At 42.2% G+C, this 22,450-nt stretch overlaps 1 protein-coding gene across 1 annotated transcript; it reads left to right on the top strand.

Annotated features, from left to right (window-relative positions):
* The first annotated feature begins 51 nt into the window (after positions 1 to 51).
* LOC138953906 (BTB/POZ domain-containing protein KCTD3-like) lies at positions 52 to 22,236 on the top strand. Its single transcript, XM_070325886.1, has 20 exons — positions 52 to 238; positions 3,491 to 3,544; positions 3,947 to 3,992; positions 5,624 to 5,697; positions 5,937 to 5,995; positions 6,866 to 6,946; positions 7,322 to 7,406; positions 7,783 to 7,952; positions 8,322 to 8,412; positions 9,374 to 9,564; positions 9,997 to 10,112; positions 11,183 to 11,270; positions 11,746 to 11,862; positions 12,894 to 13,076; positions 15,543 to 15,698; positions 18,902 to 18,998; positions 19,448 to 19,580; positions 19,937 to 19,988; positions 20,343 to 20,575; positions 20,804 to 22,236. Exons 1-20 carry the CDS (start codon positions 198 to 200, stop codon positions 21,011 to 21,013), a joined length of 2,277 nt encoding a protein of 758 aa, XP_070181987.1. The 5' UTR covers positions 52 to 197; the 3' UTR covers positions 21,014 to 22,236.
* The last annotated feature ends 214 nt before the right edge of the window (positions 22,237 to 22,450 follow it).

Here is a 22,450-nt window from a genome sequence, read left to right as displayed (position 1 = left end):
ACGTTAGACAACTCCGTTTTTTTTCGCTTGTTCATCCAGCGTTATCTTTCCCTTAACAAGATGGTGAAAAGATCCTAATTTTAGGTACATGAGTGTTGTGATGAAAATAGCGCTGTTGAAAAGTTCTCGACAGCCCTGAGGCGTTTCACATGGTCGTCTAGCGTGATGTAGTGGACACTGACCACGAGTATTTGGCCATGGCTTGCGAGATTGTCCATCTGAACGTCGGAGGAACACGGTAAGTGTAGAGGTGAAGATTTCAAGATGTGGCAATCCAAGTCTAACTCTCTCCATCACTGTCGCTGTCTCCTCATCTTCTCCCCAAGGCACCTTCATCCGCATTCTGACTATTAGGCTTGCAGGAACTGATGAGTATATCATGATCGTCATTCTCATTTGAATTGGTTACATTTGCGTGGCTGTATTAGTCTGTAGAGCAGCTTATTTTGAGCTTCGTAAGATCAGCACCATTCTTCTTCTTCTCCCTTCTTAGTGATAGGTAGCCAACATCAGCATGGTGATGAATCTGCTACGCTTGGGTGATGGTGGTTCCGGTCTATTGCTTGGTCAGGGGTGAAGTTCAGGGGGGGGGGAGGTTGGGGGTAGGGGGGGGGGATGATGGGTCAGTGGAGAGTTGCCAGCCTGGCCTGAAAGGATGCCAGGGATGGCGCTGTGGCAGTTTCTACAGGCAGGCGGTTCCACTCTGGAATGGTGCGCGGGAAGAATGTTTTCTGCCTGTAGGCTGTCCTGGAGTGGGGGATTTCGTAGGACAGAGCGTGGGTCTGCCTGGTCGTGCACTTGGGTGGGCTTGGTTTTGGTGCGTGGTTGCTCTTCACTGCGACAAGGTCGTGGTGGACTTTGTAGAAAGTTGTTAGTCTCGCTCGCCTCCGTCTGCTCTCAAGCGTAGGCCACTCAAGGTCTTCGAGCATGTTGTTGACGCTGGAGGTCTGGCGGAAGCGATGCGATACCCATCTGGCTGCTCTTCTTTGGACCTTTTCGAGAGAGGCACTGTCTTCAGCGGTGTGTGGGTCCCATACTGAGCTGGGTCGTACTAGTGCCTTGTATGCAGCCGCCTTGACCTTCTTGTTGCTGAGCTTGATGTTGCGTCTAGCAAAGCCAAGTGCTCTGTTCGCCTTGGTGGTGATGTTGGCGATGTGGGTGTTCCACTTCAGGTCTTTGGTCAGGGTGACGCCGAGGTACTTGGCCTGGGTCTCCTCCTGGAGTTTCTGGCTGTGGAGCTGGTACTCGTATGGTAGGGTGGTACGGCGTCGGGTCATGTGTACGATGTTGCATTTGGCAGGATGGAATGCCATCTTCCACACACTCTCCTCTCAAACAACTAACACTCTTGTCTGTGCCTTTGTTCTTTCTAAACTCGACTACTGCAACTCTCTTCTCTCTGGCTGTCCTCTGTATCTCCTGCATAAACTACAAAAAGTCCAAAACTCGGCAGCACGCCTCATTCTAAAAGCACGAAAACGAGATCACGCAACACCACTTCTTCACACACTGCACTAGTTACCTATTCAAGCCCGCATTGACTACAAACGTACTGTCCACCCTCTGCTTTAACTTCTTTCAGTCTGGCTTGTCTCCTGCTTACTTCTCTGAACTCCTCACCGTCTATTCTCCAGCAAGACAACTCCGTGCCTCTTCTGACTGTCGCATCCTCACCATTCCACACACCAAAACCAAAACATACGGACAACGCACTTTTACTTTCTGCGCACCCACACACTGGAATTCTCTCCCCTTTCACATCCGCCACTCTCAGTCACCCCAAGCATTCAAACGAGCACTTAAAACGCACCTCTTCAAGAAATACAACCCCTGATTTTGTTTTCTCAGTCCATCAGTAGGCTACATGTAGTGTATTTGTTGTTTTAGTGATAATGTGATAATGTGTATACACATTTAGGGCTGTTTTTCAGTATTAATAACATGTTCTGTTTGATTAAGGGTATTCAGCTGGTATTTCCTTGTTTTTACTATTTATTTTATTCATGTTTTTATTACTTAATTAGTGGAAGAATCTGTTGTAATGTATGTTTGGTGTATGCTTTTAATCAAGCGTTGCTGACTATGAATGTAGATGTAAATGCGTGTATAACTGTGTTTGAATTTTAAATGTGTCAATCGCAAAGAGCATAATTGTAAAGTTATGATGTTGCGCTATATAAATGCTCATTTATTATTATTATTATTATTATTATTATCTTTAAACTGCATGTGTGCACTTAGGCTATTTAAATGTCTTCATCGTAAAGGTAAGGCCAAAAAAAAAAATAGGTGTGGTTACGGTAACATACCCCCAAAAAATAGGGTAGGAAGGTAGGCAATCACTTTTTTTTTTAAAACTTTTTTTTCTAATGTGTACAAATTAAACCTACTTGACAGGGAAATAAGTGTGCGACTCGAGCGCTGTCGCTTTCATTGCGTTTTCTGCACTCGTTTTCTTGGTTTTTGTGGGTTTTTTTTTTTACAAATGTAATAAAAAGTTATTTTATAGGGTCGGTCCCTAAAAATAAGGTAGGTCGGGTTACCGTAACCACACCTATTTTTTTTAGGCCTAATGACATGTTGAATCAGTCATTCATTCATTCATTGAAATTTGAATGCAGGCATCACTGAAGAAATTTTACATAGTCTACATCACAGGTCACTTTTCATGGCTCATGATGGGCGTGTGATTTTTAAAGTGTCAGAAGGTACATGTATTATAGACACATTGAAAGCCACTAAAAAAGGTGCACCGTCAGGTTCATGTGCAGTGAGGCTTTTTTTATGGCAAGATTTTGGGCCAGTGGCAGTGCGGTTCTTTACTAAGATTCTAATAAAACATCTTAGGTGTGTATATATGCATACATGGTGTAACATAACTTTGACATAATCTGCCTGCCAGGTAATTTGCATGATATTGTTAATAAGGCCTTCACTGCTTCAGTCCAAACCAATGATTTGATACAGGGACAGAGACAAAACTTTACAATGACGTCTTGCAACTTTATAGCTTCCCTGATTTTAGTTTTAGAAATATATTATATCCAGAGCGTGTCAAATCAGATTTCACACACCAAACAGTAAACACAGAAGCCACAGGTCCTTAATCGTTTCTTTCTAAACTCAGCAAACAGCAAAAGACAGCATCGTATGACCCAGTTCTCAGATTGTATTCCACACAACTGTTGTCATATTAACAAGGTCATTTTTTTCTGTCAAACTAATACCATTCAAGCTTTTGCAGTAATCTGCTAGTCCACAGAAAACTTAATTATTCTAGCTGTGTGTGTGTGTTTCAAAAGAGCAGCTTTTTGTAAACCATGTGAGAGGCAAATGTTTTAAGAAGCTTCTTATGTTGAAACAAGTATTCATTTGTGATTACATGCAATTCTGTAGACACACCATCACACCATGGGTGTGATAAGTCTCAGTGAAAATTTAAAAAAATCTGCACAATTAAACTACATTTTCCTTCTTGTTGTTGTTGCAGCTTCTCAACTTCACGACAAACTCTTACCTGGGTTCAGGATTCTTTCTTCACAAGGTAATTTAACTGGGGTTTTTTTCTGTTTGAAAACATGAAAGAATATATTGAAAATAGATAAGTGCATTATACAAAATGTATTAGGGCACCTACTGATGGAGTAACTTTGTTTTTAGTGCATACAATTATAAAATTATAATATTCTTCTAATGCAGAGAAATTTAAACCTGAAAATGTGTCCCCCCCCCCCCAAAAAAAAAAAAAATTGAATATTAGCAGTCTATCTTTTATCTGTTTTGGATTAATATTTCACATTAGAGATATGTACCTTTAGCAGGTGCTTGCCTTGAAGTAAAAGACTATGTGAAGTGCTTTTTTGTTATATTTGATGTATGCTTAATGCACTAATTACAATTAACCTTTAAAGTTTAATTGTGGCATTGAATGTTGTCTGATCCACAGCCTGCTGAGTGGCCGTATTTCCTCTCACAAAGATGAAGTGGGAGCTGTAAGTTGCTCTTTTTCATTTTTGTATTGGGATATACAGGGTTCAGCCTGGGAGAAGAAGGCAATGGACATTTGTCCCACTCAACTAAATTCGGATGGGACATAGTCGAAGGCAAAAGGTGTCAAAGATGCATGACCAAAGATGCAAAATGGTGCGATCTGAGAATTAGCCGCTATATCGTGTTATCTCTGTATATGTGTGTGTGTGTGTGTGTGTGTGTGTGTGTGTGTAATCTTATGTAAAGTGTACATTTGGTGGCGCAGTGGTACGTAATCTCAATGCGCCCTTTGACGCACTGAAGGGAATTGTGATGGGACATTTTCAGATTTAATGCGCCAATGGCGCATGGCGCACTAGTAGATGAAAGCCTGGATATATAACTAAGTGCAAGTAAAGGTGTCACTGTCTTATTCTTTGCAAACCTTGTTCGTTCTGTGTTGCATCTGCTTTTTGTTGCCTTTTGTGTTTGTTTTATTCCTGATGAAGCTTATATAAGCGAAAATTTGTACCGTCTTGTGCTGTCCTTGTATCGTTGAGTACAGAAGTCTTTTGTTTATTAACTTTGTTCATCTCACCACTGTCATTTATATAAATACAGGGTGTCTCAAAAAAAATACCCGATTTTCTTTCAATACTACAGACAAGTCAGTAACTTTATTGAAATCATTTTTGCGTGATATTGTAGTCAGTTCATAGAAGTTTTGTCCCCAGTCCACAGCTGTCAGTTGAGATCGTCTGTTTCTTCACACCACGTGGTCAATGTAGCCACCCCGTTTTCCAATGACAGACTGCATCCTCATTGTCATATTGTTCATTACATTGGGGAATGATTCCTGTGGGATGTTCTGGATTTCTCTGAGAATGTGGTGGGGCTCCATCCTGTTGGAACCACTGTGTTGTCATTCGGGTTTGATTGTCCCTTCTCTTAGTTTTTCCATTTCTCTGTACTGATGTTTCAATGTCTTTTGGGGTACTTTTTTTTTTAGACAGCCTATGTCATCTGATATAGTGGAGCCACCCTATTAATACTCCTTGATTTAAGACTTCCTCCTTTTTAAGACCCTGCATGGTTTCTCAGATTTTCTGGTCTTACAAAGGGTGCTGAACCGGTTGTATTGTTGCATTGTTTATAAATAAGTAGTTACGAGAATGTTGGAATTGACGATAAAGGTCATGTCTACTTTATAGATCCAATTGTGTTCGTTGGTTTTAAGTTTTCCTCACATACTTCTTCTTCTTCTTCTGCGTTTGTGAGATGAAACTCCCATGTACACTCGTGTTTTTTGCACGAGTGGAATTTATGACCGTTTTTTACCCTGCCATTTAGGCAGCCATACGCCGTTTTTCGGAGGAAGCATGCTGGGTATTTTCGTGTTTCTATATCCCACCGAACTCTGACATGGATTACAGGATCTTTTTCGTGCGCACTTGGTCTTGTGCTTGCGTGTACACACGGGGGTGTTCGGACACAGAGGAGAGTCTGCACACAAAGTTGACTCTGAGAAATAAATCTCTTGCCGAACGTGGGGACGAACTCACGCTGACCGCGGCCAACTGGATACAAATCCAGCGCGATACTGACTGAGCTACATCCCCGCCCCCTCACATACTAATGTGTTGGGTTGTTTCAGATTTTCATAGACAGGGACCCAAAGTTGTTCTCCCAAGTCCTCAGCTTTCTTCGGACCAAGGAAGTTTTGCTCAAGTGAGTAGATTGTGAGCGCATGATTTCATGTTTGGTTTTGACTCATTTGAGTGTTATATTATCTTATTTACTGGTGCAACAGTCATTTGATTATTGGTACATGTACTTGTAATCATGCTGAAGTATGAATCTACATTCTGGAATTATAATTTCAAATAGTTTATGGGTTGTTGGTTTTTCTTGACAAAAATCAGAGAAGACAAAATAAATCTTACAGAAAATAATATGTCATTTTTCAGGGATATTGATCTGCCAGCGTTGCGACATGAAGCAGAATTCTACGGCATCACTCCTTTGGGTATGGTTTTTTGTTTCTTGTTTTTTTTCTGCTATGCTTTCTATAACTGCACTTTTTCTTAGATGTCAGCATGTTCTCTTCCTGGGTGTAGGAGTACCATTATACTTATGGTTTAAGGGACAGACAGCTCCCTGCTTGTATGCTGTTGCAGTTTTTGGCTCACGTAAGTGTAGCCTATGCGATGCTAACTTTTGTCTGTCTGTGCGTGCGTGCGTGCGTGCGTATGTATGTATGTATGTCTGTGGTAGAAACTTTAACATTTGAAGACGTCAGAACATTTGAAGACGTCACATTATGACGTAAGAGGGTTAGACGTCACGCGAAGGAATTACTGAAAGTCTCGGTCATTGTTATTATGAGCGGGCCGAGACTAGATTTTTCTTCGAAATCGGCCATTCAGATCTAGATCTAGTGTCTCGCTTTCTTGCACAGTGTCACCTATGCCGCTTACTGTGTGTGTGTGTGTGTGTGTGTGTGTGTGTGTGTGTGTGTGTGTGTGTGTGTGTGTGTGTGTGTGTGTGTGTGTATGTGTGACTTATCCTGTGAGTGTTTGCTCTTGCAGCTAGGCTATTCGGCACACATATATACAGCCTTGTATGATTTTTCTTTGTCAGAAAGTTTGCTTGATCTTCATCAATTTTTAAGGTCACTGTTTTCACAAAACAATGCCGTACAACTGTTTATAGGAAATTGCACCCCAGCTACCTTTGCAAAGGACAGTCCATTGATCGTTTGCTCTTCTATTTTGTTTTGTTTTGTGACTTCTATAATTATTCTTTATTTAGTGGATTGCTTGTATGATCCAGTTTGTTCATGTCATTCCATGAATGCTTGCAGTTTGACATTGATATATTTTTCTCCAACCCTTAGTGCGACGACTAGCACTCTGTGAAGATCTGGATGTTGCATCTTGCGGGGATGTTCTCTTCCATGGATATTTTCATCCACCAGGTAGGTGATGAGGCTAACATGTTGTCTTTAAAAAACAAGTGTTGTGTCTTGGACAAAGTAAAACAGATATATTAGAACGGTTTTAATCATAAAGGCATGTAGGCGAATTACCAAATGCGCTGGTGACATGTATTTTTTGGGCATTATTTAATTTTGAAAGATTTTGCATGAACAAAATAATGCAGGGCAAGGACGTTGCAAGGACTTATTTTCTTCCGTAGAATTGCAGAAATTGCCTTGTAAGTTGTGCATTTTGTTGATGCCAAACGACATCCCTGCAGATCATGCCAGATGTATGAAAACTAAAAGCTTTAGCTGTTTAGATTGTAACTGTACTTTTTAGTGTGTGATTGCACTTGATTGTCTCTGTTGTAGCCCCTCCCATCCAGCCGGCGCCAGAGAAACGCCACTCTGCCGTCAGTCTGGAGATGGCTGCCAGGAGTACTTATGAAGGGGCAAGGTAACAATGTTATCACTGATTTTAAGCCAAGTCACAGTTTTCTAGTTTCAAAATAATTCAGAGGTTCAGCTTATCAACAGTTTGAGCTTATTTGTTCCTTCGCTAAATTTGCTGCGTTCATTATCCTTATACATTTCTGTTACATATTTTATGGTTATCAGACTTAACGTGTTTTTTTCATGAGGTTAATTGCATTGAAAACTTATTCACAAGTCACAGAAATTCAGAGCCAAACAGTCTCTGGGCAGATGTTTTTCATTTTGAACATTCTTACAATTATCACAGAATAGAGTAGCAACATTTTGGACAGTTTATTTTATAAACTTTGGTAGTACATGTAAAGTTATTTTTACCACAAGTATGCATCTGTTTTAAGGGGTCCATCAGAACCGCGGACAGGTCATTCCAGGCAAGCTTCCTTGGACACACGCTCTCGCAGTCACTCTCGCAACTCTTCCCTTGACCTTCGACACAGCCATCCAGTGACCCTTGACCCTGCCAAGCTACTACTGGCTGCCAAACAGGAGCCTGTTGTATGTCGGGAAGGTAAATATAGCTGTGGAGGAGTTGTAGATTTGTTTTTTGTTGCTATGGACAGGGTCTAAATTTACTGTTATTTTAGCAGTTTAGTTTAATTTCACTTAATGTGGTCAAGTGAAAGGTTATCATGCAATGGAGGAGTCCATACGTTACTGGTACTGAACTAAATGTACTAGAGTACTGGTGAATTTGTCAAATCTTGTTGCTTTTTTTCTTTTTTTTCCATGATAAATGAAAATAGGAAACAAAATGAAGAAAGACGAGAACTGTAATTAAATGTTACCTTCAAGTTTAATGTTGTGTTGTTTTTTGTTGTTGTGTTGTGTTAGATTTTGAAGTGAATGACTTTTACAGCTAATGATTGTGTTGTAACAGCCCTGCATTCAGAACCACTGTGTGTGACAATGGTGAAGGGACACCATAACTGGATCTGCGCTGCCTACCCCCACTTTGTCTGCTGCTTCAGGTCAGAACTGTCATCATACTTTGGCTATAACACTTGTTAGCATGCCTGACTTAGCTTTTTGTATTATTCAGCATGCTCTTTGTTATAAGATGTAATAATAAAACAATGTTTAATATTTGAATGATTTAAACATTTTAAAATGTTGTTAACTGTGTGCTTGCTTGAAATGACTGATCACATTGGAAGCATAAGCTGTGTTAGATGAGGTAGGGAAAGGCCCACTGTGCCTCTGCCTATATCTGTGTTTGCATAGGTGGATGAACTCCTTTCAAAGAAAAGATAAGATAAAGCACAACATTATTGTTTTCTTGTTGCAGTGTTAGGAATGGGGAAGATGAAGTCAGTCGATGCGGGGTCTGGGACCGTGGGGTGGGGAGGAAGGGAGGAGTACGAACTACATTTGCATTCTGACCGGCACGGTTGGCCTAGTGGTAAGGCGTCCGCCCTTGATCGGGAGGTCGTGGGTTCGAACCCTGGCCGGGTCATACCTAAGACTTTAAATTTGGCAATCAAGTGGCTGCTCCGCCTGGCGTCTGGCATTATGGGGTTAGTGCTAGGACTGGTTGGTCCGGTGTCAGAATAATGTGACTGGGTGAGACATGAAGCCTGTGCTGCGACTTCTGTCTTGTGTGTGGCGCACGTTATATGTCAAAGCAGCACCGCCCTGATATGGCCCTTCGTGGTCGGCTGGGCGTTAAACAAACAAACAAACAAAATTTGCATTCTGCTGTGGGATCACTCGGTGTACCTACAGAAACCTGTCCTGGCGACCACATTTCAGTCATTACCAGCTACCCACAATGACCAACCCATGGGATCTCTGAAAAGCTTTTGTCCTCTATTTTTCATTTTCCATAGTGTCGACCTGCCTATAATGACCACAATTGGTCAGTCCCTTGGCTGATTGCTATAGACAGGTTTGAGTGTGCAAAAAAAGACACAAGATTCTTGGTGGTTGCAGGATGAAAGACTCGACAGGCTGGCACCTGATCTGGACGAGCGAGTACCTGTGCAACGTGGTGGAGAGGGTGGCCATCAACGCCAAGGTAGTCAGCTCCCTGCAGGACAACACGCACAAGATGGTCGCTGCCGCTGCTGCCGGGGTTGTGCGGCTCTGGTCCATCAGTGAAGACGGGGACAGCAGAGAAATTGGTGTGTACATTTGTTGATGCTTTTCAGAGGTAGTAACTGCAGGGACAGACAGACAGGCAGGCAGGCAGGCAGGCAGGCAGGCAGGCAGACAAGACAAGACAAGACAAGACAAGACATTGTATGGAGTGATCTGTCTGTGCCTCATCACAAAACAGAGTTTGTTTTTATTTTGGGTGTGTGAAGTTCCCATGTACTTTAATAACATGTGACAGGGATGAAGTTGTTTTAACTTGGTGTGTGGGTGTCATAACGAACCACCATTTCTTTGCTTGTTTTAGCATACTGGTTACAATCCTTCACATAAGTTACCACATTTTGCCTTTAACACCACAGGACTGAAACTGCATAACAGATGTATGCCAGCACTAATGTTACACTGAAAGTGTTTACGTGACCACATAAATGATATGTTTTGGGCGTTATTTTGCACAGGTGTGTTCAACATGAATGTGTCGGTGGACTCGCTGTTCTTCATCGGCAGTCAGCTGGTTGCTCTCAGTCAAACAGGCAAGGTGGGCGTCTGGCACTCCATGACACAGCACTGGCAGGTAGGTCAACAACAGACAGTAGAATCAACTTTTAGAGCCCATCCCACCCGGCTCACCTTGCCCTGACTTATGAGTTTTTATTGTTAGGGGAGGGAAAACTGCTCTAGTGTTGCATCCACCTAATTTTCTGTGGTTCTTTTGATTGGGTGTGTGTGTTTGTGTGTGTGTGTGTGTGTGTGTGTTAGAGATAGAGAGTGTGTGTGTGGGTGTGTGTGTGTGTGTGTGTGTGTGTGTGTGTGTTAGAGATAGAGAGAGAGTGTGTGTGTGTGTGCGTGTGTGTGTGTGTGTGTGTGTGTGTGTGTGTGTGTGTGTGTGTGTGTTAGAGATAGAGTGTGTGTGTGTGTGAGAGATAGAGAGTAAGAGAGAGAGTGCATGTGTGTGTGTGTTTGTGTGTGTGTGTGTTAGAGATAGAGAGTGTGTGTGTGTGTGTGTGTGTGTGTGTGTGTGTGTGTGTTAGAGATAGAGAGTGTGTGTGTGTGTGTGTGGGTGTGTGTGTGTTAGAGATAGAGAGAGAGTGTGTGCGTGTGTGTGTGTGTGTGTGTGTGTGTTAGAGATAGTGTGTGTGTGTGTGAGAGATAGAGAGAGTAAGAGAGAGAGTGCATGTGTGTGTGTGTTTGTGTGTGTGTGTGTTAGAGATAGAGAGTGTGTGTGTGTGTGTGTGTGTGTGTGTGTGTGTGTTAGAGATAGAGAGTGTGTGTATGTGTGTGTTAGAGTTGTGTGTGTGTGTGAGAGAGAGATAGAGAGAGTAAGAGATAGAGAGTGTATGTGTGTGTAAGTGTGTGTGACCAAGGGACTGACACAAAATGGTTGGTATAGACAAGTGGTTGCTATGGAAGGCTGGAATATACTCTTTTAGGATCCTCTGGGGTGGTTATGGGCAGCTGGTCGTCAAGAGGTAGTCACCAGGGCAGGTACGACTGTATTTACTTTGCACATGGACCCATGACACCAATTTTACTCAAGAGTAACTGTATAGTAGGTCTTGTGTGAAATTACTCTTGCTAGCGGATTCTACACAAGCAAAGATATTTTGTCCAAGACTTATACCTTTAGAGTGCTACTTTTGGCAGATACAAGATGTGGTGCCAGTGACAAGCTATGACACTGCTGGCTCTTTTCTGCTGCTGGGCTGTAGTAATGGATCTATATACTACATAGGTATGTTTTGTAGCTTCACGCTGGTGTGGACTTGGCAACACTTACATGTAATTTTAATGTTGAATATTCGTACAAATTGTAAGTTACTGTGCATGTATAGTGTATGTTTTAAATCTGACGCTACCCAACAAGGTTCTTCATGTTTGGCCTTAAAATATTTGTTATGTAATTTTCATGAAATGAATGAGTAAGATAACAGTACAGTATATTTTAATGCAAAAACAATACACTGAATAAATAAGATAAATAACAATAAAGGATACTGCTTGTGGTCATACCACGAAAATGTGTAGTAAATGAATCAGTCTAAGGTTGTATTATCAGCAAGGTCATCTTATGATTTGATTGGATGTGTTTTGATTTCGGGTTTGTGTCAGTCTGATGCTAGACCACTTCACCAAATAATGTTTTCTATAGAAATTATGTTTGAAATCAATGTATGTTCAGTTTTGAAGCATCTCTCTTTGTTTTGCAGACATGCAGAAGTTCCCTCTGCGCATGAAGGACAACGACCTGTTGGTGACCGAGCTGTACAAAGATCCTGCCAACGACATGGTCACAGCCCTTAGTGTTTACCTCACGCCCAAAACCAGTGAGCTTTTACTTTACCTGACAATCTGTTGATATCATTCAGATGCCTGCAGTTTTACTGAAGATGGTTTCGTGAGGCTACCTTTTTATTTGTTGACATTTTAGAAAGAATTTTTTTATCCTGGAGAGTCGTGGATTAAAACAGTAAGGAGTTGACTCAAGCTTCTGCATGCCCATCAGCAATCGTTAGCAGCCTGCCTGTTTCGGATTTCTTGCCCAGCATCATTTCACTTCAACCCCTTTAATCCTTTAATCCTTTAATCCTTTAATGATTTGTGTATGAAGAAAATAAACTCAGAGCCTTTCTGCAGCTTCTGCAGAAGAACACCCACACAGCGGGACAGATTGCTTGCTCGTGGGTTATCTTAGTTGTGCCTTGGTTTCCAATCATTTTGGACAGGAAAAGATGTGCACGCTTTGTTTGTACATTGTTACTGGATCTGCTTGTCTTACTTCCATTAGGGCGGGGATGTAGCTCAGTCGGTAGCGCGCTGGATTAAGTTGTATCCAGTTGGCCGCTGTCAGCGTGAGATCGTCCCCACGTTCGGCGAGAGATTTATTTCTCAGAGTCAACTTTGTGTGCAGACTCTCCTCGGTGTCCGAACACCCCCGTGTGTACACGCAAGCACAAGACCAAGTGCGCAACGAAAAAGATCCTGTAATCCATGTCAGAGTTCGGTGGGTTATAGAAACACGAAAATACCCAGCATGCTTCCTCCGAAAGCGGCGTATGGCTGCCTAAATGGCGGGGTAAAAACGGTCATACACGTAAAAGCCGTGGGAGTTTCAGCCCATGAACGAACAAACAAACAAACAAACAAACAAACAAACAAACTTCCATTAATGGCACTTTCTTCCCTTTTCCAGAGGAGCTAATTTTCTGTTTTTGTTCGTGATTTCTGATTAGACACTCGGGGTTAGCTCTATAGATTCAAAACTTTCAGCAATGCATGTTCGGGTTTTGTGCTTCCAGGATTTTCAGTTTGGAGTTTGAACATAATGTAACCCCCAGCCTCCTTGCTTGTCTTTCAGTGTCTTCCACTGGTCTGAGCGGTAACTGGATAGAGATAGCGTACGGCACTAGCTCTGGCACGGTGCGGGTCATCGTTCAGCACCCGGAGACTGTGGGTCATGGCCCCCAGCTCTTCCAGACCTTCACCGTCCACCGCAGCCCCGTCACCAAGGTCATGCTGTCCGAGAAACATCTTGTCTCCGGTGAGTCCATGGGTGTCTGTTGCTTTACCTGAAGCTGGAATGGATGACGTTCGGGTATAGCTCTGTCAGGTTGGTATGGTTTGTGAAAGAGTGAATACATGTACGCTTGCTTTCATTGAGGCAAACTTTCCCACGTGACATTATCAGGGCCTAGCATTGTAAGCCGTTCGGCGTACTTTACGCCGAAATAACATTTCCAGTATGCGGAACTCGATTTGGTGTACGCCGAAATGCAAAAAACCTTTTATTCCCAAACGGTAAACCCAAACAGTCCCAGCTTTCGTTTTGTGCGCCATTCGGTTCAATTCTCAATCGGTTTGACAGTTTGCTTGAGCACGGACTTCCTCTGGCATCGCGCTAGCATGCTTTGTGCCGGTGTTTTGTGGCTCTAGACTTGAAATAATGTCTCGAAGCGACATTGTTGAACGTGGTCAGCCATTCAGTGACAAAGAATCCAGGTATTCCTGGAAGTGGGAATGGCTGGATTTTGTTCCGAAGGCGGAAGGCAAGTCAGAAGAAGTAATGTGCCGATACGGACTATGGCTCCGAAAGGTTGCTATTTCTGGCAAAGCATACTGTCAGTTGTGCCGGAAAGAAATATTTTACACGAACAAGGGCTTCGCAAGGCCAAGCAGTTCAAACTTGAATCTTTTTTCAAAGAACAATAAGCCAAGAAGGATCATCTCACATCTGCTAAAGACATTTCCAGTGTGTAAATTTTTTTAACAACTTCAGTTTGTTCTCTGTGTATAGTTTTCAACATTTTCAACTTAAGCAAAGGAGGGACATGCTTTATGCCTGAGACTGTATAGTTTTCAACAACTTTAAGACAAGGAGTGACATTGCTGACATTGGGTGACATTGTGTTTGTTTGAAGAAGGTAAGCACTTTTAGGCCAAATAATACAAGATTGTCAGTTTTCTGTCTGTGTTTTGCTTGTTGGTGAAGGCATAATTTATTTGCTCAATCTTCTTTGGGGGGGTCATTTTAGGTAAAACATCTCCAAAAAATCTTCAAATTCGGGGGGCTACCCCCACCAGGGGCTTTGCCCCTGGATCCCACTGGGGGCCTCCTGCGGCCCCCAGATCCCCGCCTTTGTAAGCTGAACTCACTTTTTCCAATGCTAGGCCCCGCATTATAGGCTAGTCACTAGCGAGGGATGTGTCTGAAAGTGAAACACATGAACCACAGATGGAAGGTTTGCCTCAATAAAACCAAGAGTATTCACTCTTTCACAGCCCATACAAACCCAGCAGAGTTATTTTCAGAGTTCACCTATTCCGGTAATTTGGTCAGCTCTCAAGTAGGCAGTGCACTGGAAGAAATTACAGATTGTAGTGTTGTTCCATTTTTAGGCCGAGTTTTCATACTCCACATACACCCATGTAAGTCAAAGTGTTCAGCACCCAGAGAGATGAACATGCATCCTCGCGCATACTGTAGAGAGTAATTTTTGTGGTAGTTTTCAAACTGTTGTAAACTATGAACCATTAAAGGCATCTCAAAAAGAAGAACAAACAAGTCGCGTAAGGCGAAATTAGTACATTTAGTCAAGCTGTGGAACTCACAGAATGAAACTGAACGTAGTCCGCCGCTAGTGCAAAAGGCAGTGAAAGTGACGAGCCTGTTTGGCGCGGTAGCGGTTGCGCTGTGCTTCATAGCACGCTTTACTGTACCTCTCTTCGTTTTAACTTTCTGAGCGTGTTTTTAATCCAAACATATCATATCTATATGTTTTTGAAATCAGGAACCGACAAGGAATAAGATGAAAGTGTTTTTAAATTGATTTCGAAAATTTAATTTTGATCATAATTTTTATATTTTTAATTTTCAGAGCTTGTTTTTAATCCAAATATAACATATCTATATGTTTTTGGAATCAGAAAATGATGAAGAATAAGATGAACGTAAATTTGGATCGTTTTATAAAAAATTTTTTTTTTTACAATTTTCAGATTTTTAATGACCAAGGTCAAATCAATTTGATTGAAAAATGAGGGTGTGACAGTGCCGCCTCAACTTTTACAAAAAGCCGGATATGACGTCATCAAAGACATTTATCGAAAAAAAGAAAAAAACGTCCGAGGATATCATTCCCAGGAACTCTCATGTAAAATTTCATAAAGATCGGTCCAGTAGTTTAGTCTGAATCGCTCTACACACACACACGCACAGACAGACAGACACACACACACACACACACACACACATACACCACGACCCTCGTCTCGATTCCCCCTCTACGTTAATACATTTAGTCAAGTTTTGACTAAATGTAAAAACAGATTCGTGTAGGATATTTTGCTGGCTGTGTGAAGAATATATTCTTTTTACTTGTATTCTTGTTGTACCTGTTCATAAATTGCATAAAATGCCGAATGGCGCATGGGTGAAAGAAGTTGCTGTGCTGGTAAGTAACCTCCAGGACTAGCTGTGTTTAATGAAGCTGCTCTGTACTTGTTGCAGTGTGTTCTGAGTACAACCATGTTCGCACGTGGAGTGTGACCCGGTTCAGGGGCATGATTTCCACCCAACCTGGCTCCACCCCTTTGGCGTCGTTCAAGATCATGTCGCTGGAAGACATGGATCCCCACATCTCCTACATGGCGGGCAATGATTTTGGTGGGTGATACTGTTGTTGTTGTCATCTGTAAACAGTGGAACCTCCCTTTTAGTTTTAAGACCCCATCATTTAAGACTCCCTCGCGTTTAAGGCCCTGTTTTCTCAGATTTTTTGTTCGTAACTACTGTAAATTTACCCCCATTTTCAGACTCCCTCCCTTTAAAGGTCCTTGTCTACATTTTTATACCGAAATCGCCATTTGACCATTAAAATGCAGAGTCTATTACAGTGGAGTCCGGGTACAACGAATCTCAAGGGAGATACATTTTAGTTCGTTATATCAGTAATTCGCTGTAGAGTTTTCAACCCTAAATGGCCTCAAGACAAGTTTTTCCAATCACCTTCAAATGATCGTCCCATGGATCTTTCCTTGGAGAGTACAATCTCTGCATGTTTTCAACAGCTTCATAATATAATCCATAGAGAGAGGCAAACTAACAGCGGGAGGTGCATGAAAAGCGTCAGTTTTCACGATAAAACTTTGACTCGCTCATTCACGGGACATAACTGCACTCCGGACTGTCCACAGTGTTGAGCAATTTAGGAGACTTCACTGCCTGAGGAGAGTATTGATTCAAACGAATGCGTGATTCGATATCGCGTCACTCGGTCACGGATCAGAGAAACAAAAAACCATGTTCGTCAGCCATTGTTTTTAGCAAGACAGACCACATGTGCACGAGCTTCGCTGACGTACATCGCAAAATGTCATGACGTCATCACAACTTTCGGTTTTGGTTCGATCTGTTCCGTGCACCTCCCGCTGTTAGTTTGTTCAGAGTTCGCTCATCACGTGATGTGCACTTGTGTTTGTGTATTTTTGTGTATTTTTGTCTTTGGAGACAATTATTGACATCAGTTCGTTGTAGCCTTGTGACTTTTAGAGACAAAACGGCTCTGGGGCGATGAAAACGTGTTTGTTAAAAGAGGGGTTCGTTATGCAAATGAGTTCAAAAGGTTCGATGTAGCCGTAAAGTAACAAGTAAGAAATAGAAGGCTGTCTGCCGGGAAATCAATGGCAGTTTGTTAAAAGAGGGATTTCGTTATACCCAGGTTCGTTATAGCTGGACTCTACAAATATCAACAATACACCCCCTTTCGATCAGGAAAGACGAAGCCAGTGTAGCCGTTTGAAAATTCATTGTAGTACTCATAGTAGGATATCCTTATTTGGAAAATGCCAAGCGCAAAACTCCTCTCAAATCCCGTGCATTTCGTGCGTTTAAAAAAAAGCGTGGACAGCGCTCCAGTGTCATACTGTTGCTGCACTTGTTTGGGCGTGGCTATAAGCATAGTGACATAAATTTGATTGGTCAGTATTTTTAGGCAAAGCACATGTTCTCAGCAAACAGAAAACAAAATATTGGAAGCGTGAGTCACGCTACCCAAAAATAAAATCTTTTTTTACATATAATTTTTTTTCTATAACTTTTTTCCCCATGGTTCATTCATCATCTGACATAACTTTTTAGCAAAATCTAACCATAAGATTATTGAAAAAAAGCAAAAATGTAGATGACCACCTTTAAAGATCTGATTTTCTCAGATTTTTGGAGGTCTTCAAAGGTCTACACTGTGCAGCTAAATATGTGACCCTCCACCACGAAATGAGTCGCATGTCACCTCGCGCGGTTCTGCGCTAGGCTTAATGTAAGTCCGGGGAGTGTATGGTAACAGTGTGAGGGTCACCTTAGTCACAGGCTTATAACTCAAACAGTTTTCGCTCTTTTCTAAAACGGGTTTCACCACTGGATAGAGCATAACAAACTCTTTAGGAAAATGTAAAAATATGAAAATCATGCAAAGGTGACATGCGACTCATTTCGTGGTGGAGGGTCACATATGTTGTGAAAGGACTGTGGGAAACAAGCTAAAGTGTCCTGGTGTACTTTCATAATAAGCTTACTTTGATTAGTTACTACACTTGTTGACTCAACGGAGGGGCCTCTAGCAATATGTAACGATATTGTTCGCTTGGTGATTGTGCATAGTTTTTATCTTTTCTTGAACTGAAGGTTATTGAGATTGTATAGGGAATGTTTAAAATGTCAGTGTTGTGATCAAAAATACCAGAGGATATGGAATGGAGTTAGGAGAAGTGGGGTGGGGGGGGGGGGGCTATCTCAGACATAGGTGCTACTCTGAGTGACGTAAAAACCATGTCTGGTTCAAGTTTCCTTTCCGGTTTTAAGACTGCTGTGTTTTCAGAATGAGCTGGCCCGCGTCAGTGTGCTACGTTATAATTACAGTGGAGTCCGGGTACAACGAATCTCAAGGGAGATACATTTTAGTTCGTTATATCAGTAATTTGCTGTAGAGTTTTCAACCCAAAATGGCCTCAAGACAAGTTTTCCCACTCACCTTCAAATGATCGTCCCATCGATCTTTCCTTGGAGAGTACAATCTCTGCATGTTTTCAACAGCTTCATGATATAATCCATAGAGAGGCATAGTTCAAATGTTCACTTTACTGTAATTTTAGAAGTAAAATTTAAAAAGTCGTGTAAAAGCATGTACCGTATTTTCCGGGTCATAAGGCGCGACTTTTTTCCTCCTCGAGTGTATCAAAATACGAAAAAAATCAAAGAGACCGCCTGAGTACCAGTCAAACAACTTGTGATAATGCATGTTTCAGCTACTAGGTACTACCCTGGCCATGTTTCCTCTCAAGACATCAAAGAGACCGCCCCATAGGTTAAACTCGGTCACTGACCCCGTGCAGGAAGTGTTTCCTCTCTCAGATATGACAGGGGAACCACCTCTCATAGCTAAAACTGGTTCATTGACCCCTGGGAAGAAGGTCAGTGTCAAGGCATCACAATGGACCTGCCTTTGATCTGGCGGCACACACAGAGCATACATATTTCCACTCTGTATTCTTCCTTTGACCGTTTGTTACCGGTATACTTTTACTTGTGTTTGTGTATTTTTCTCTTTGGAGAGAATTATTGACATCAGTTTGTTGTAGCCTTGTGACTTTTAGAGACAAAACGGCTCTGGGGCGATGAAAACGTGTTTGTTATAAGAGGGGTTCGTTATGCAAATGAGTTCAAAAGGTTCGTTGTAGCTGGAAAGTAACAAGTAAGAAATAGAAGGCTGTCTGCCGGGAAATCAATGGCAGTTCGTTAAAAGCGGGATTTCGTTATACCCAGGTTCGTTATAGCTGGACTCCACTGTATAATTAACTTGATGACTCTTGCAGGTCCCTTTGGAGAGCAGGATGACCTTCAATTGTTTGTGCAAAAAGTTGTGCCAGAGACTGACCGTCTGTTCGTTCGTCTTTCTTCTTCTGGGCAGAGGTAGGTTGTGCAGTATGTCATCGTTGCTCACAGGAAAAGGCAAAATATTGAGCTTTCTCTGTAAAGCTTTCAGGCTCAAGGCTATTGAAAGGAAAGGATCTGTAAGATTCAGATAGTGAAATATATTTGTGGGAGTGAGCAGACAGTTGGCAAAAGATGTTCAATAATCCTGAGCAGAGAGGTGGAGAGCCTTTCAGGTGTTTTACCCCCAAGTAGAAAAAGGAAAGATAACATTTTTCAAAAACGAGGGAGAAATTGCGTTGTAGTGTCTTGCAATTCTTAAAAACATACAGACGTAATCAACATTTGTATGCTTTAAAACTCTGTGGGTTTGCTCTTGTGAAATAAAAATGACAATATTCTCAGAATATTAACACGAAGCTTGATCACAATATGATTGATTCAACCATTGTTTCATGTGTTGTTAACATTGACCTTTGTGTTTGCAGAGTGTGTGTGATCAAATCAGTGGACAACAGCACCATCAGTGCGTTCTGTGTACATGAGTGTGAAGGATCAAATCGTATGGGCTCTCGGCCCAGGCGCTATCTTTTCACAGGACACTCAAATGGCAGTATTCAGGTAAGGGTGCGACTCCTGATGTAACATGGTTCAGCTATTCTTGATTTTATAAATTATTCTCTAATTGGCTGAGGAATTTTATCTTATGGTGATAGTAAGGTATTGTTTTGTATTGTATTGTATTGTATGTTCTGGTTCCATTTAAAAAAAAAAGTTCTGTAAGGTTTTTCTTCTTTGACATACATGGAATGTTTTTCCTCGATAAATCATTTCTGCATATATCATAAAGTTTTCCAGTGAAACCACCTTACAAGAGGCAGTAAATGCATGAATTATGATGACAAACAAATCCTTGTGTTCAACCATGCTTGAACTGTGATGAACTGATGTTTTTTTCATCATATGTGTTCTGTCAGATGTGGGACCTCACCACAGCATTGGACTTTATGAACAAAAACACAGAAAAAGGTATACGTTTCTTTTATACTGGGTTTAGATTGAAATGAGACAAACACTGAAAGTATGTGTATAAACACTGATACATATACGCTGTACTTCATGATTGTGTACTTTTGAACTTTCTCATTGTAAAGCGCTTCACGCTGTAATGGAAGCACTATGGAAATGTACTATTAGGCACTAGACAAAAATTCAATGTTTCGGATATCTCGACTGGCCTGCGATATTATCCTCCCGACCCTCAAACTGTTTTTAAACCCTTCCAAAAAATGTTTTGGTATTCAGATTTACAAGGGAAAGTTAATCTACCCTGACATCAAAGGGGACACAGCTTGCTGGTTTTCATTATTATTGTTGTTTCAGTGGAGGACGGTGGCCCTACAGGCCTGGAACTGCTGCGCCTGCTGGACCAGTGTGACCTGAGTACCTCCCGCTGCTCCACCCCCTGTATCAGCCCCTCCCCCTCCCTCCTGGTGGGCCCGGGCCTCCTGCCGCTGTCCTCGCGACTCAAGCTTGGCGCCTTGCAGTCATCCATGCATAGCAACGCGTCAGGCTCCAGTGGTCACGGGGATGCACAGGCGGAACAGGATGCCGAGGTGAAGTTTTAAGCAGTGAAAATATGGTTATGATTGGTGTGTTATTTTCTTCTAGTTGCAGCATGACTGACATTCTGCACGCAAAGAGCGCAAGAGGGGGGGGGGGGGGGGGGAGAGGAGCTTGGAGATGGTTGTGGCACAGAGTCTGCTCCTACAAAAAAAATCAGTCTGCTAAAATGTCACCAGTGTGAAAAACAAACTCACTCATACTGTTTTTTTTGTGTGCAGGAGGATGGAGACGATTATGACACAGAGTCTCTGCCTGCAGCTGATGCGGATGCTGAACCCTCTGTCTCTCCAGTCAACGCCAGCAACAGCACCAGTAATGCCAGCAGCACCAGCCACAGTCACAGCAGCAGTGTGGCGTCAGCAGGGGAGGGAGGGGGCGGTGGTGGTGGTGGTGCCAAGAAGGGCGATAAAAACAGTTACTGGGTGTGAGGGAGAGAGAAATCTGTGCACCCCTACTTCCAGTCTCAACCCCCCCCTTCCAAGAGTTAGCAGTTGTGAGAGACTGAGAGAGAAAGAAATCCAAAACGTTCTCGAAGTGTGCTGTGCCCTCCATCCCACCAACTCCTGCTTCTAGTATCCTTACCTGTGACTGTTAGGCACAAAAAAAAAAGTCTGTTTACGGTAACATAGGCAAAAAAAAAATAGGGTCGGTAGGTCAGGATTTTTTATTTTTTTCTCCCAACAAACCATATTTTAAAGTTATTTTGCCAAAAAATAGACCTTTTTTTTTTTTTCCCAAATGCCAAAAAAAAGTCTAGGGTCGCGCGAAAAAATAGGGTCGGTCGGGATACCGTAAACAGACTATTTTTTTTTGGGGGGGGGGGCCTTATATCTTTATTGGGTTATAGGAGAGTATGACCAGACCTCTATCTTCCACTTTTCCTCCTCTCCCTTCCCCCTTTTAAATGTTTTAACGTAGAGGGGGGAATCGAGACGAGGGTCGTGGTGTATGTGTGTGTGTCTGTGTGTGTGTGTAGAGCGATTCAGAGAAAACTACTGGACTAATCTTCATGAAACTTGACATGAGAGATCCCGAGTATGGTACCTCCAGACGTTTTTTAATTTTTTTTTGATAAATGTCTTTGATGACGTCATATCCGGCTTTTCGTGAAAGTTGAGGCGGACACAACTTACTATATTTAACGATTTTATTCTCAAACGGCATTTATTTCTCAAACAGTTCGGAATCGTATTTGGTACAGTCTTCGCCTTTGCCTTTTCCGGTTTGCGAAACAAAATGGCGCACCGCAAAGACATTGTCGAACGAAGCAAATGTTCAACATTTGATGAAAGTTTGAAGAACAAGTGGAGATGGGATTGGACAGGGGAGAAGGTTGATAAAAAACTTATTGGAGAATTCATCACAGTATCTAGAACTTGTTGACTGAATCTAGGAACGCTTAAGAAGAAGAAGAAGAAGTTGACTGAATGATATGGAGAGAAGTAAAGATGGAAAAGAACACTGGAGGCTTGAGAGTTAAATTGTGCTGACTGAAAACTCCTGATAACTAACAATAATTTTGAGCTTCAATGCATTGGGGCGTCACTTGGATCATACTATTGCCAATATTGGATTATGGATACATGGTTCAGTTACGTAAATATGCACCATTACACTGTTACCATTGTTGTGTGAAAGTGGTTTTTTTTTTTTTGGGGGGGGGGGGGGGGGGGGGGGGGTTGGGATTGTTTTAGGTGTTGTTTTTTTTTTTGAGAGGGGGGGGGGGGGGGGGAGCGAGAATGTCTTTTTTACCTGATCCAAACAAGTACGATTTTACTTTCAGAATGCACCAGATTGCACAGATTTTAATGTACCATTTCAACAAAATTCGGGGGGGGGGGGGGGGGGGGGGGGCATGCCCCCGA

Source organism: Littorina saxatilis, linkage group LG17, assembly GCF_037325665.1.
Source record: "Littorina saxatilis isolate snail1 linkage group LG17, US_GU_Lsax_2.0, whole genome shotgun sequence".
Taxonomy (NCBI): domain Eukaryota; kingdom Metazoa; phylum Mollusca; class Gastropoda; order Littorinimorpha; family Littorinidae; genus Littorina; species Littorina saxatilis.
Note: the sequence above shows the minus strand (reverse complement) of the source record. Positions and strands in the feature narration are given on the sequence as shown.